Source organism: Cololabis saira, chromosome 17 (assembly GCF_033807715.1).
Source record: "Cololabis saira isolate AMF1-May2022 chromosome 17, fColSai1.1, whole genome shotgun sequence".
NCBI classification, from domain to species: Eukaryota; Metazoa; Chordata; class Actinopteri; order Beloniformes; family Belonidae; genus Cololabis; species Cololabis saira.
In genome coordinates, this window is record NC_084603.1 from 19,914,252 (window position 1) to 19,929,270 (window position 15,019).

A 15,019-nucleotide genomic window follows, 5' to 3' on the forward strand; every position below is an offset into this window, starting at 1 on the left:
TAAATCCGATGAGAAAGGAGCGTTGGTCTCAAATTAGGAATTTGGATTAACCGGCATACTAATTTTATCAAAAAGTTAAATCACTTAATATACAACGAATATTTGCAAGCTTCAAAGCAACAGTAGTACTCAATAATTGTTCATAACAGCTGTATCAATTGAAAATGACCATAACATATCATGTTTCTTGCTGAGTGGGATCAAAATCTTTGTTTTTCCTGCTGCACTGGTGGCTTTTATCAAAAGTTCACAAACAAAAACAGTAAGGTGGAGAGTGGAGGGAAAGACCGAAGGGTCACCGGCGGGGATTTGAAACTTGGGCTGGGTGCTCAAATAAAACGCAAAGCATCAAAAGCATATAAGTAAGTAAGTAAGTATGTGTCATGAGCAAATCTTCATACTCTCGACCCAAACAGGATCGAGAACACACCGTTTCGCAAAGCTAAGACATTAGTTAATCATTAGATGAATAATGGGTATCAAATCAGAATAATGTAATGGAAACATGTGGTGCCAGTCCAGTTAATTCAAACCATCTTTAAAGACCTAAGCTTGAGAAACATCTTTTTTTTTTATTATTTATGTTATTTCTTTGAAGGAAGTTGAGTATAAAATAAGGAATCTATACTCCAAAGAGTTTATATTTGAGTCATTCAGGGTATTTCACACGCCTTTCCTCTGTATTCTACAACTCATCCATTAAGGAAGCATTCAGCTTTTCTAATTTTTTTTTTTTATCGGTTTCACTTTGTTTTACTGCTCGTTGCAAGTGAATCATGGCTGTGTGTGAGAGGCATGACTTGCGTGTTTATTTGTGGACTTTGCCTTGTGATGGCGTGCAGTGTCAGCATTTGAGTGAATTCTGCTGTGAGTTAGTTGCATCCTTGAATACAGCTGCGAGGATGTTGCTAATGAATTAACCTCTTGTTGTCTCTTCTACTCCCAGCATCCCCCAATGCATGCTGGTGATTGGTGAAAGGGGGGAAAGCAAAGGCCTCTCTGATTGGTGCACACTGATGGTGGGTGATACATGCTTTAGTGGCTGACTCTTTGTCTTAAAAACAGTGATGGATTTGAACGGAAGAGGCTGGGTCTGAGCGCGTTAATGCCTGCTGGTGCAGGACAGGCTTAAGCTGGGCTAGAGGGTGGCTCTTTAAGGTTAAGCTCAGTGTGCGGGGCAGAGGTAGTCTATTTAAAGGACACCTCCTCCCTCTCTTGAATGATTCAACAAGAGTTTGCCCCTCCCCCACTTCTCATCAAGATCAGCTGGAGGAAGTGGTGGTTCAGCCAATAGGATTACAGGAGCAGATTGACTCTGTTTGTGTGTGTGGGTGTGTGTGTGTGTGTCAGTGTGTGTGTGTGTGAGTGTGTGTGTGTGTGTGTGTGTGTGCAGCTGAGGAAGCCTGGGAGCAAGCCTGGACATGTCGCTGCAGCAGCAACAGCAGCAGATCTGCCTCTGTGTTTGTGTGTTTGAACAGAAAATGTAGGGCAGCCACTTGTTCTCCCTCCCCTCAACTGTCTCTCTTCCTGTCTTTTCCTCTGTCTTTGTCTCTGCTGTGTGCTGCCCGGGCTGCAGTCGCCACGGCGACGGCTGACATTGTTGCGGCAGCTCCACTTCCGTATTTGCTGAGGCTTGGCTGTTTCACTGGGATTCTCTCTCCGTCAGGACTCACCCCACGGATTTACGAAGGGGACATGTAACCTCCCTTAACGACTATTGTGTGCGTGTGTGTGTGTGTGTGTGTGTGTGTGTATGTGTGTGTGAGTGTGAGAGAGAGAGACAGTGCCTGTGCCAGACAGAGAAGTGAGGTGGCCTTGAGATCCAGCCATGAATTCATGTTGGAAAATGAAGATTCAGGTACAGATTTCTGCTCCTAATGATGCTGCTCTTGCGGCTGTCCATTTGTGATGTTTTTTTTTTTGTTGATGATGCTAAAGTATGTGGCATTGTTGTTTTTTTGTTTTTTTTTATTTAATGCTTTGTAAAACAGGTTTCATTTGTGCGGAAAGAAAGGATGATGATAACAAAAGGGAGATGGGAGGTGGGGGCTGGTTGTTATGGTGAGGCCTTCTGTCTCTGTGGTGATGGCAGAAAGCTGCTGCTGCTGCTGCAGCCCACAGATGAAAGAGTTTCCAGGAAGATGTAGTATTGTTTCTTTCGCACTGAGTGAACAGATGACATAATAACCAAAGATGGTCCATCTATATTGTCCTTAGGGTTATGGATTTGTGTGTACTGGTGCATCATGTCTGTTCCACCTATCTTCATACGGCATCTGCCAATGTTTGTTTATATTCAGCTTTATCTCTAAGGGACTTGGAATCCTTTTATGCACATTCAGATTACGCTCGAAGCATGTTTGCATGCATGTTTGTGCAGCTCAGAGGAGCATCTGTCACCTCTTTGGTGTGAAAGGTTGACCCACTTTCTCCTGCGATGCTGCCCTTTGTTCAGCATGACGAGGGGGCACACTGATAGTTTATATAACTTCTCATAAGCTTCATTATCTATTTGCGTGTTGGCACAGTGTTTGAGATATTGCCAAAGTACAGAACATTATAAAATGATATGTCTGCTGAGGTTCAGTGTACCAGAATGCATAAAACACTCCTCCCCGTGTGACGTCTTTGTTCTTCACTCATTCGTGTGTGAAAATGAAAGCATAAGCAATCATTTTGGCACGATGGCGCTCCAGCTGCAAACAGCAGCTCCTGATGCACACGGGCCGTTGGGCAAAGCAGGCAGACATATGGATATATATTCTCCCTCTCACTCTGCAGCTTAGCATATCACATCATCAACTGATGAACCAAATCGCTGAGGTTTGTGTCAAATCTGCAGCTGGGTGGAGGGAGATTAGGGCAGTCACATGTCAGGACAGGGCTTAAAACTTGTTCTACAGGAGAGGTGGATGGAGAAATGAGGAAGAGGATGTGCGAGAGAGGAGTGCAGGAGTTTGTACAATATGTCATTTTCTGTAGTTGCATTCATAGCTTGGGACTTCTGCATGATATCGTAAAGATTGTCAACTCAGCTTTTCAGCATAAATCTCACATTTCTCCCCATGTTTCAGTCATACCTGCCTGAATTGAGCATCACTTTAGGTGAACTCGGCTGGATAGCTGTGCTAACATGCATGAAAGAAGATTCGAGTGTGTTTCTCATAATGTTGTTCAATAGCTGTGATCCGGATTCCCAAAATTAAGCAAGCTATGTCTTCTCTGAAATACCGCTATTGCGTGGCACAACTTGGTAATGCTTGATGACAGCTTGATAACGGCATCATTCCTGCCCGTGGCGGCGATTGCCTCACTGTTGGTTCTCCCGCTTTGCTCATAGGACCAGTCGTTTTTCTTAATCATGGCTGTCGAATTAAAAACCCCAGCCCGGGCCAGATTGCGACATAAAACCAAATTTCCTCCCTTTCCAGTGTAGTCTCTCTCTTCTGCCTATTGTTTCGTTTTGAGAAGGCTCATTTTTCAAAACCCCCAAGCATATTTCAAACATTCGCCAGAACTGAACCCTCATGCTGATTGTAGGATCCTGAGAGTTAAGAATAAAACAAAGGGACACGCTCAGTTCAGATGTTCCTACACCTCAGATGGGGTGTTCACGTTCCCAGAGCGGATGCTGCTGGCTATAAAGAAGCTGTTAATTAGACTCCAGCTTCATGTTGTTGTAGGACATGTGTGCTTTGAGTCAGCGAGTTCAAGACTGAACTGAAGTTTAACTGAATTATTGTTTTATAGCAGTTTTTTAATGACTCTTTGCGGAGTTGCCCCTCTGGTTCTGCAGGCCTTTTTGTTTAGCGGATGATTCCATGAAAACACAACCTCGGTTCAGATAAGAATAATGCACTGTTAGTTTGCAGGCACTGCGCTCAAATAATAATCTGTGCCTTGACTTTTTTCACACACTTCATGAATAATAACTTTTGTCATGTGGAACAGTAAAGCCTTGAAATACTGCTGGCAAGGAAATGTAGCTTCACTGCAAAGTCAAAAAATAATATTTCAACATATCTTTTGGATATGTCGCTCCTTTTATAGAGCACACATCCCATTTTCGGCATTAATATGTCCCTTTACTCGTGTAGTGCATCCTGACTTGCACTCAAATCTGCCTTTTACTGTGCTGTGTTGCAGCTGCTGCTCCGAGTTTAATATTCCATCTGGAATAAAAGCAGAGAGCCTTTGCTAATATAAATCAGCATGCTCCTTTAGCATGATGGTCAGTGTTTCTTCTTTACCACATCCTGTTTGGCTATACTAATGTAATTATACCTAAGATTAAGGGAGATGAGGAGGAGGAGGAGGAAGGGATGGGAAAACCATAAGCATACATCCTGCTGATGAAAGTACAGACATATTTATTCACACAGACAGATGTTAATGCTGCGAATTTGTGCTCAAACAGACTGGGGTTATTTCCTTCCCCTCCTGCAGTCTCATTTTACCTCCGTTTGATGTGGTTTTATGATTCACACAGAAACACACACACGTATACACTGATCTGCACATAGATCTGAATGTGATCCTGCAGTAATATCCATCTTCTTTTTTCTCCAGTTACAACTATTGTTGGTTCTAGTGTTTTGTGTGTGTGTTTTTTTTTAAACATCTGCGGTCATCCAAGGTCTGGTTGTTGTTACTGCACATACTTGAGATTTTCTCATCTGCTTGTGCACTCCTGCTCAGCTGCCCACTCAGTCAGGCTGCATTTCCTCTTTAAGTGGCCACTGGACACCAACGGAGACGGGAAACCGCATGAAGGCGAACTTCCTCCGCTGATCTTTGTTGTAGATGTTGAGAAGAGCCAGGATGTGTGACCTCTTGGAACATGTTTTTCCGTGCCATCCATACTTTCTGGTTAACGCTGTTTCTAATGACATAGCTGACACCATTGGCACGTGTTTTAGAAGAAATGTTTTCTCTGGAATTGAAGCTAAGCAGGCAGAACAGTCTGTTATCTGTGTCTGGGGAGGAACTCTTGTGTCAGCTTCTCTGCAGCATCTTTTGAGCATTTTAAAAAAAGAAAGAAAGATGTTGGCCTAATTTTAGATCTGTATTTGGCAAAATGATCAGCCTTAAGAGGATCATGGTATACTTATGCCATTTATTTCAGGGAATCTATTCAAATGTAAAAATGCATTGCCATTTACAGGCTGGCACAGGCTCAGCCTCTTCACACGGAATAAACTCAGCCTGTCATTCCCTTTCTCTTGTCATACCTGCAGAATCACAATCTTGCACAGCTTCACCTGTCAGTTAATGTTCTTTATTTTTAGCCCAAAGCCTGTTTAATTAGAAGTGACAGTAGTTGTGTTTTTCTGCATGTCACCTTCATCAAAAGGTTTCACCATGGTGCCCCGTTAAGGGATGCCATGAATGAAAGATCTGCATGGGCGGAAGGATTCCACATTTCTTTTGTTATTTTACTGACGCTAGGTAACAGCCTAAAAGAAAATCATCAGTGCAGTGAAGCATATTGCTTTGCACTGGCTTTGTTGCTGTGCTATTAACAAATGCTTGCCAACAGTTATGCAATTTTCTTAACTGAACACACAAAAAAGGAGTAAAAATCTACTTAAACTGACTGTTCATTCAATCAAAAACAACAAACAGGTTTTACGTTAGATTTTGAGCTACATTTCTGGGTACTGCATAAAACGTGGAAGTTTGGGCCGACACACTTTATCCAAGTTATGACTCCTAACTTCCTGTGTTGCTTTCTTTGATGTTTCCAGGTTGGAAAATATGAGTTCCCTTTTTTTCTATTGAATGCAGTACAAATGACTATAAGATAAGCAGCAACATGTTCAACAAGCTGTGTTTGGAGAGTATGACTGTGCAGGTGGATGACTAGTATACATTCCTTTGCACGTGTTTGGGTTTGTGTTCCTCATTACACCTGCCCCACCCATCTGCTCTTGTTTCTGTTCGTAACATTGTGAAACTGGTTTGACGATTAGAAGTTGGCAGCTTTTGTTTTGGTCGTAACATTGCTTTATTTTTTTCTCATGACATGTTTATAGACTTGCAACATTTCATTGAACTGGAAGTGGTTTAATCCCTTGTTTACATCCCGTGGTTTATGTAAATTTATCACAGTACTGTTTGCATCAAGAAAGGATAAACACGGACATCCCTCATGATTGTTCAGCCACTGAGAGTTGGTGGCGCAGGTATGCTGCAGGTCATTGAACTGTGTTGATTAGCCAATCGAACAGCTTCTGTTCAATAGGAGAGTTCAGTGGCTTGCAGAGGTCTGTCAAGGATGAGATGCATTTATCGGGGAAAAAAAGCCGAGTCACACTCACAAACCAACATCCATTAATTTCACCGATTTAATTCCTTTGACAGTCGCTTCATTATAGTTGTCTGATAACAATCATCCATTTGGCTACTCTGTCTCTTACGTTCTCTCCCTTCCTCTCTGTTTTTACTCCTCATCCTGTTAGGATGTCAGCAATTTGTCGCAGGAGATGATAAAGTGTATTCTTTGGCCTATTTTCAGCAGAGAAACCACCACAGAAAACAACTCTGTGTGGAGGAATGAACTGTTATTGTAGCCCTTCCCCAAAAAAAGAAAAAAAAGGGCAGCAATATTGTTTTAGAGTTTGCAAATGTATAAAGGGGACAATGTTGAAAATAGTTTTTGTTGGATTGAATCCATTTAAATGGCTCGGAATTACTTTTTACTTTTTTCAATTGTCTTGTGAGCCTCTTTCCTTCCGTTTCCCATCATGTTTGAAGATTAGTTTTCCCAAAAGCATTGTCTGGATGAATGGTTCTCTTAACTTCTGGAAACAGCTACTTGTTACTTTTTAAATTGTGAAGCTGCTGCATTGGGTTGTTTTTGAGGCGTAGCAAGCTGTGCTACGCAGCGGAGTGAGTCTGGTCTCTGTGGTTCCTTTTAAAGGAGGTTTAAGCTCTTTTTTTCTTCTTCTTTTGGTTGACGCATATTTTAATATTCATGATGTGATCAGTTTTTTGTTTTTTTTTTAGGCTGCAGAAATATTTGCCTGTGCATGCTGGTGGTACTAAAGGTAAATCGGTGGAAGCCTATAACGCGTTACAGCTTGAAAAAACCACTAGTGTTGCTCATTCACAGCCGGGAAAACAAACTCTAGTGCCATTAATGTTTCTTTGACTGCCACAAGCCCGGCCACATGCTCTGCACTTGAGAGCAGATGCAATATGTCTGGACAAGTACCCTGCAGGATGTGGAAAGATATTCAGTGGAAGTCACGTAAAGAGAGAGGGGGAAAAAAACAGGAAAAGTCAGTTTGGGAAATTTGGAGTCATTCTAATGTAAGAAGAGACACATTTTCAAAGCACACATGTAAGACACATAGCAGAGCTATCGTGGAGACTTCATTTGGGACCTTGGTTTTATGCTGTATGTGAATTCCAGTGTCATATCTGTTGTTTCTTTAAACGGCCTCGCTGACTGTAAGTCTAAGGTTTTTATTCAGGGAGGCTTGAAACAAGCCGTCTACCGGCCCTGTGCCTGCCTCTTACGTGAAATGGAGTAGAAACTATAAAGAGGCCGTTCTTGGCGGGGTTTATATATTTCTTAAATACATTTTAGAAACAAACTAAAAGATTTCAACCAGCTGGCTTATAAAGTGCATTATGCAGGGGGTTAGATGTTGGCGATGATCAACATTACATACTACTATTCTAGGGCGTAATGATTTTTCCAAAGTAAAATGTGTTGTGTGTGATTGATTGTATCATCTGCAGTATGCCAAAAAAATAAATGTGGATGGTTTATACTTCAAGAGATGGAGACTTGGCTCTGTTACAGCCCTGAAAAACATTATTCATGTTAAAAACCAACATCAAGTGTGTAGTTTAGAAATGCCTGTCCCAATTTTGAAATGATAAGGAGTCCAAAACTAAAAGATACTCAAACTACAAAGATATTGAAGGGATGAATGTTTAGCCCAGTCTGTGACCTTTTCATCTAATATCAAATCTAATGACAAAAAGTTTGGCGGGAGAGTGGAACTTGGTCACGTTTTAAAGACGCAGGTTAAAGTTCTCAAAGCCTTTATGGTTGAGGTTCTTGCATAAAAGCCAGTTAAGCTGTCCTCCCTGTGGGACAAGAACAGTGCCCTATAAAAACACAGTGATCCCTCTGAATAAGACCTCTTCTCTCATAAGCTTCTTTATACAAGCTTGAGTCTTCAGAGTCTAGCCTGAAAGTTGTTATCAAAGGTTGTGGCTCCAGACAGACCCACAGAGGAGGTGGAGAAATACTGATACAGCCAACTTGATACTCGAGGCCTCCTTTATCAGAATTATGCATGAGCTCAGAGAATGAGGCCCTTTTTAGTCCCCATTCTTGGTGGCAGCGAAGGTTACACTCAGACCTTGTAGTCTGGGTGACACTGTTAGAAGTGAGTGTTTTGAAAGAAGACAAATTGATATGCTTTCTTTATTCATTTTTTACCACCCATGCTCACTTTCTGTTCTCTAATCAGTGCTGTGTATGGCAGCTGCAAGTCCATTTGTGGCCTTGTTATTTTCCTTCAAAAAACAAAAAACAAACCCTCACTCAAGGCAGATCCACATGTTACTCCTAGAGTGAAGGATTAAGTACAAGGATCAGTCATTTGTTCTATTTTTCTCTGCCTTTTTGTCCTCAATTGTCATCTGAAAACTAACTTTGATGCTCTTCAACAGTCTGAGCATGGATTTGCTCAAATAAATGCACCCACTGAGACCTGTATTCACCATCCTGTGACATTGTATAGCCCACACTGAAGAAGCACTGATATGGAAGTGGAAAAGAACTGCTTAAATTGCCGAAGCAGAGATTGAGTTTGTCTTTCCAAGAGCTTACTGTTCTGAGAAAAACAAACAAAACCAACGTTTCCTTGTTTCCATGTCATTGCGTTGGTCATAAAGTGCAACATTATGGAGGGAGATTAACGGGTGAATGCAGTTTAATATTGGGATAATGGCTGCATGCTGACATTTAGGTCGAAACCCCAGAAAATAGCGTTTTGACTTTAATATAAGACTCTATAACATTTCTGCTCCTAGGATGATGGAATAATGTTCTGCTCCTCTGACCAGTTGACTGTCAGAGGATTGGAGGTCACATGACCCGACTGGTCTGTGTTTAACTGCACTGACCACGAATCCACTAGCGTTGTCACTCTGTAGAAGCAGATAAGGATGCAATGGTAGTTTAAATTTGTCAAGGATTCGAGGGGTACAGTTTGATACAATAACATATTTTGTCAACGATGTTTGGAAAAGGTCTGTGAACACTGGGATCCATGTACATTGCAGTTATATAGTCTGTGTTTATGTGTCCTGATGTGTTGAGATAGGGGGAAATAAGGGTTGACACGGAATTAAACAAGAAAAAAACAAAATGGTTGGAGAGACCTGGCTTGTATAGTAGTGTTGTCACCATGGTTACCAGACATGCGATCTCTACTTAATTAGTTGGTATTATGTAGTTGTATGCTTGTGGAGTGTAGAGTTGTTTCTGTGGCAAAATGGATGTGCTTCTTGTGTGAGCAGAAACGGCAGCGGATGTTGAGGTGGCACTGCTGCTCTTCAGAGGCGTACTAAGTATTTATTGCGTTCAGATACGACATTTGAAACTTGAAAGTGCTAGTGTCAAGGAAATGAGTGAAAGGTTGCATTCATACACGGAACAAAGCCAGCTGGAGCATAATTTACTGCCTATATTTTGAAGCACATATAAAAGGACCAACACCTCCACATAACCTTGCACTTAATCACTATATCAGTGTGTGTCAAGAGAAAGTTGTGCTAAGATGAACTTTAATTTGTGTAACTGTTGCATCAACAGATTTCCTTTGTTTGTACTAACACACCCTCTGCTGAACGTTTGCAGGCAAAATAAGAGGAAATTAGAGGAGGAAACAGAAAAGTATTGTCTCTGCAGAGATTTTAGTCACTACACACTTCTAAAAGGTCATTTTGTAAGCGTCCGTATAATTTTTTAGAAGTATTGGGTTTATTTTATCTTTAAGATTTGACCAAAACTGTAACATATATTTTTTATTCAAAAAAAAAGGACAAAATGTATCCATTATTTCATCACAATAAATAGACACACATATAATCATCACAATAAATAGACACTTCTGAGAGTTTGTCTTTCCTTTCTCAGAAAATGTCAAGCCCTGCTGCGAGAACAGTGGAGTGGCATTTAGGCGTCTTTCGCACTGCCAGGTCTCGCGTTTAATTCCTCTGATCGGTTTTAGTTCCATCAAACTGTCAAGAAGCATTTTGATTTCCAGACGTTGTTTTCAGACTTTGTTCCAGACTAATCTCATATGTATATTTGTCTGATTCCTGGAGAACAGGGGGAAAGACAACTCTGAATATGAAATGTGAAGTTTTTTAACTGCAATGGAAAAGTTAAAGGGCACAAAAACTAAAACATTGATGGAGTTTTAAATATAGGGGATAACTCATTCTCTAATCTGACTGACATTTGAAATATTGGGCCTGGTAATAACGCAGCTCCAAGGTACTGAACTGTCTCTGGTTGTCTAACAACAGTCCTATGTGTGGTTTGTACCTTGAAGGATGAATAAGTGCAACTTGAAGACTAATGGCACAAAATTTCACCCCTCGAGAGTTTGATTGAGCCATACTTTTCCTTGTAAAGTTGAAAAACCACTCTCACACAACCAATTTCTTTCACTAAAGATTTTATCGTGCTTTTAAGCACGTACCATCAGACCAAGTGTGACTTCAGCGTTATGCAACTGATTGATTTCTCATTAAGGAAGCATGCATGGTTTTAATACCGATGCTGAATCCTGTACGACAACGGTTTAATCGCAGTCTCTTATGAAAGCCAAGAACACTGAGTGGAAATTGAGTGTTGTGACTCGTGAAAGCTTCAAAACACAATATAACATTGCTGAACATTGTAATTAATGCGAATATTGTGACATCATCTGGAGTTTGGATGGATATGTTATGCAATCGGCTTGTCCTGCTCTCATCACGTGCTAAAGTGGCTTGATTAAGCAACTTAAGGTGCTCACAGGTCTCTTGAGCTGTTAAGAGAAAAAGCCTTATTGAGCTCAGTACAGAGAGACGATGAATTTGTTTTGTTGTAATTTCATATTTCTATTATATGTGGACCATAAACACTTGAAATGCTTGACCATCACCACCATGGATCAGTAGTCTTTTGGACTTCAGTGAACAAGCATAAGCTGGATTGCCATAATGTCTTGCCTCACCCTGTATTAATTGCTGTCACTGATAGTGAGACTCTGGCTTTGATAAAAGCCTTCCAGGCCAAAACTGGCCAGAAACAAATACCAGCTGTTTTTTTTTGTTTAGTACAAATCGTCAAATGCCCCAGCATGCAAAGCTCCGCTAGTGAGTTCAGTCAATACTGCAGTGCTGCAACCTCCAAAAATGAGGGCGTTATCTAATATGTATTAGGGGTTGCTTTCAGACAGCCACTTGTTGAACAGCACCATTCATTAAAAATAAAGTACCATTCAAATGGCATGAGATGACTGTGCAAACTGTGTGGAATACAAATGTAGGCTGGGGAGCTGTTATTATTTCTTTCCTTCTGTATGAGATTGTGTGTCGCTAACTTGAGCCATCTTTCCGTGTGTTACAGAATGAAAAGCCCCTGGGTCATTCAGCAAGCAGGTCCAGCAATATATCTAAGGTGAGTAAAGCACACACGGATGTTAAATTAGAAAAAAGAAAGAATTAAATGTGTCGCTACAAGCGGGCTCCGTGACGGAGGATGAAGGCAGCCAGTAAATACGAGAGCATTGCAGCAGCGTGAGCAGTGAAGGAAGGCAGGCTGACAGAACTGACAGACATGCGGCGGATGGAGAGCGTCTGATAGATAACCTGCCTGTTTCACATCACATTGCCCCTTTCCGAGCAGCTTCTGTGATCAACCTCCTGAAACTCTTGTCATCTTTCCATTTTCTGCCTTCCCTTTCTTCTCCACTGCTCCCACAGGCAACAGCCTGCATTAAATGAGGTTCCACAGTTTCAGTCCATGCTCTCCTGAGCCTCTTAGAGGATAAACCCTTTACTTGTACTAATAGATGTCAGGGTCATTTTGTCACCACAGGACAGCACTTGGCAATAATGTTTGATCTATGAGTTGCTCACTCTTTAAACATGAGCAAAACGGGAGGCGCTGCACCCAAGTGGCAAATTTTCCAATCATTTTCAGAGTAATGCCTCTGGTTAAATATAAATGCTGGTTCCTCTATTACCAATGAAGTGATGCAGAGTCCACAAACCAAGCATTTAGAATATAGCTTTAATGACATAAAAAATAATTTTTAGCCTTACACAAAACAAATACTTCATATGTATCTTGTGTTCAGTACAGTAGGTGCAAGTTTTATTCACATGATCCTACTCATTCAGTTTATCTTATTCAACTTAGTATAAGATGTTATTTGGTGTGCGGATTTATTACACCAAGTCATAACTCTGATTTTTCATCACAGCACTCTTGAAAGATTTCAGTAGAATGAGTGCAGAGCAAAGAAGAGTATGTTTGGCCGTTATGACTGCCATTCTCCAATATACCATCATTATGGTGCTTCCCCAGCTGTGTCACCAGAACAGCCTGATAAAAGCGGATATTGTATACAAGCACAATTGCAGTGAGTACAAACTCAGTGAAAGTGGAGCTAGAACGTACACTGGAAAATTAAATGTCTGGGTCGTCAGAGTGGGTAGTAATTTAAAAGTTTGGTAATAAGACTTCACTTTTTCCAGCGAGGTTGTCTTGTGTGTTACACACAAACAGTACATATAAATCAGATGCTCCGTAGGCCATAAAGCTCAGGTTTAAAATAATGAGATTCAGGCGATTGTTTCCATTTTACTTGCATAGAGTAGTTTGACTCTGTTGGAATCGTGCTGCTTTGCTTTATTATACAGTCTTCATCAAATGTTGTCCGCCTTCGCACAGAAACAGAAAAACCGTCCACCAAAGCTACTGAAGTACCGATCTCATCTAACCCTCGAAAAGAACCATCCTAAGATAAGTTAAGATATAAAAGGTGTATTATACAGGCATCCTTAATTTCCATTTTATTTCTAAAATGCATTTCATTGGATGGCAAGAAGCTAGCACATTGTCATTGAACGTCCTACCAAGACCACCATTTCTTTGACAAATGTGAGCAAATGGAGAGATTAACATAAAGTATCAATTCTTTCCATTTTAACAGCTATCATTAATAATCAGCAGTCGTCCTGCCAGATGTTGTTTCCTACGCTTCCCTAAAGACAAATGCGGCTGACTGACAGGTTTTAAATGGGTATTAATTTCTCTGGATGGGCAAGTGTGCAGAGAGCCTCATCCGTTAGAAAACAAGTATTTTTGTGAGAGGAAAGGTCGCTGCATTGAAGTGGTTGACCAGACTGGAAACCCAGATAAAGCCAATAAAGTCTTGAAAATAGCCAAAGAAAAGATTGAACGGTGGATTAATATGCCTGCATGGTATACTTTAAGATAACACAATCTTCTTAAACTAAATTCCTTTTAAACTGCTTGGATGCAGCATGTAAGACTACAGAGCAGACTTTTTTTTCTTAATATATCTAGTATATTTATAAGTATCCCTGCACTCTGCAATGTTGGAATGTTGAGATGAAAGATTTTCATATTTCCAGCAGTGACTCAAATGTTCCCTTTGCTGAAAGAATGAGAAATGTAGGTCAAGTTAATTTGTCTTACGATGTCAGATCACAGTAAAATACGGAACTGATGATGCATTGTGCTAATTTACACGCGTGCCTTGTCTGTTGGTGCTGCTGCGGAAAGTTTACACGGATAATCTCCGCAGAAGTTCCAAAGAGTCGAGAAATAACGACGCCCAAGCAAATCCTGAGTTGCTGTGCATGGCTCAGATTCACTTGAATCACTTTGGGTCAAAATCACATCAAAAATAAATGAGCTCATATCTAATTGTTGACCTAGATAGATATTTTTTTATTTAAATAACCATCACACGGAGAGGAACGCTCAATAAACGCAAGGCACAAAAGTACAGTTTATATAAACTCAACGTTCAGAAAAAGAATTTGTTCATTCTGTGAAAGTTGGCTTCTCTACTTTTTGTGCTGATTACCAACCAGAATGCTCATGGTCCTTGAACTGCAAGTGTTTTCTCTTTTAGAAAACACTTTTCTTTCTTACTCTCGGAGACAGAAATGCATCTAATTTCTGCATTTGCCGTGTTTGTTCTGAAGACTCCCAAAGAACCTTGTCATGAGACACACGCACAACCAGAGTTGAGATTTATAAAACAGGAAAACAAGCTGCAGAGTTTAGCCAGAGGGTAAACTCCTTCATAAAGATGCTATTGACTCCTTCAGTGAGCCCGTCACCGTGGGGGATTGAGGTGTGTGGTACTAAATAGCATGTATGTATGAAGCCAAAAAAGCTCATTAGCTCTCGTCTGCTCTCGACTTTGTTTGCTCATTGTTTCATTTGCTAGATAAGTGTCACTTAACAAGCTGTGAAGAGGAAACATTCTTCTGGGAATTATGAAGGAAATAAGGTGCTGAGTGGACCTTTTTTCTGCTTTGTTTTGTTTGCATTTTTAAATGTGTGAAAGCAGCTCTGCGTTATCTGAGCAGAAACGGCGGACTGAGGATTGCCTGCTGATTTGGCCTTAGTTGATTTTCCACATGGCAAGGTCAGGAGGCTTAGCTGTGGCCCTTTCTCCCTTTAGCACGGAGCCAGGGAGCTGTTGAACGCCTCCTACACTTTAAGTGAAGGAATTGAAGCGTCACAGTCTTCGTACAGACACAAAGCAGTGGCTCAGCACTCAGTGGGCCGTTGGTGATTTTTCGGCCAAACATCTGCTCGAGCTTCAGCACCTAAGCTGCTGCGGTTTTTCAGAGTTGCAGGTTATGCTGCTGCCGTGCACATCCCGACTCTGGTTCTGTGGCTTCGTTCAGCTTGGGAGACCATAATAATATTGAAACAGCGCTAAGCCAA

General features: G+C 41.0%; 1 protein-coding gene across 6 annotated transcripts in view; it reads left to right on the top strand.

Annotated features, from left to right (window-relative positions):
* marchf8 (membrane-associated ring finger (C3HC4) 8) overlaps positions 1 to 15,019 on the top strand; it is a 74,736-nt gene that overhangs the window by 39,811 nt on the left and 19,906 nt on the right. For 5 of the 6 annotated variants that reach the window (XM_061745702.1, XM_061745704.1, XM_061745706.1 and 2 more), the window contains exon 3: positions 11,651 to 11,701. In XM_061745702.1, the coding sequence (XP_061601686.1) occupies positions 11,651 to 11,701 (51 nt within the window). Of the gene's footprint in view, positions 1 to 985; positions 1,859 to 11,650; positions 11,702 to 15,019 lie in introns of those variants that run through there. The other variant, XM_061745705.1, reaches the window with a different exon arrangement.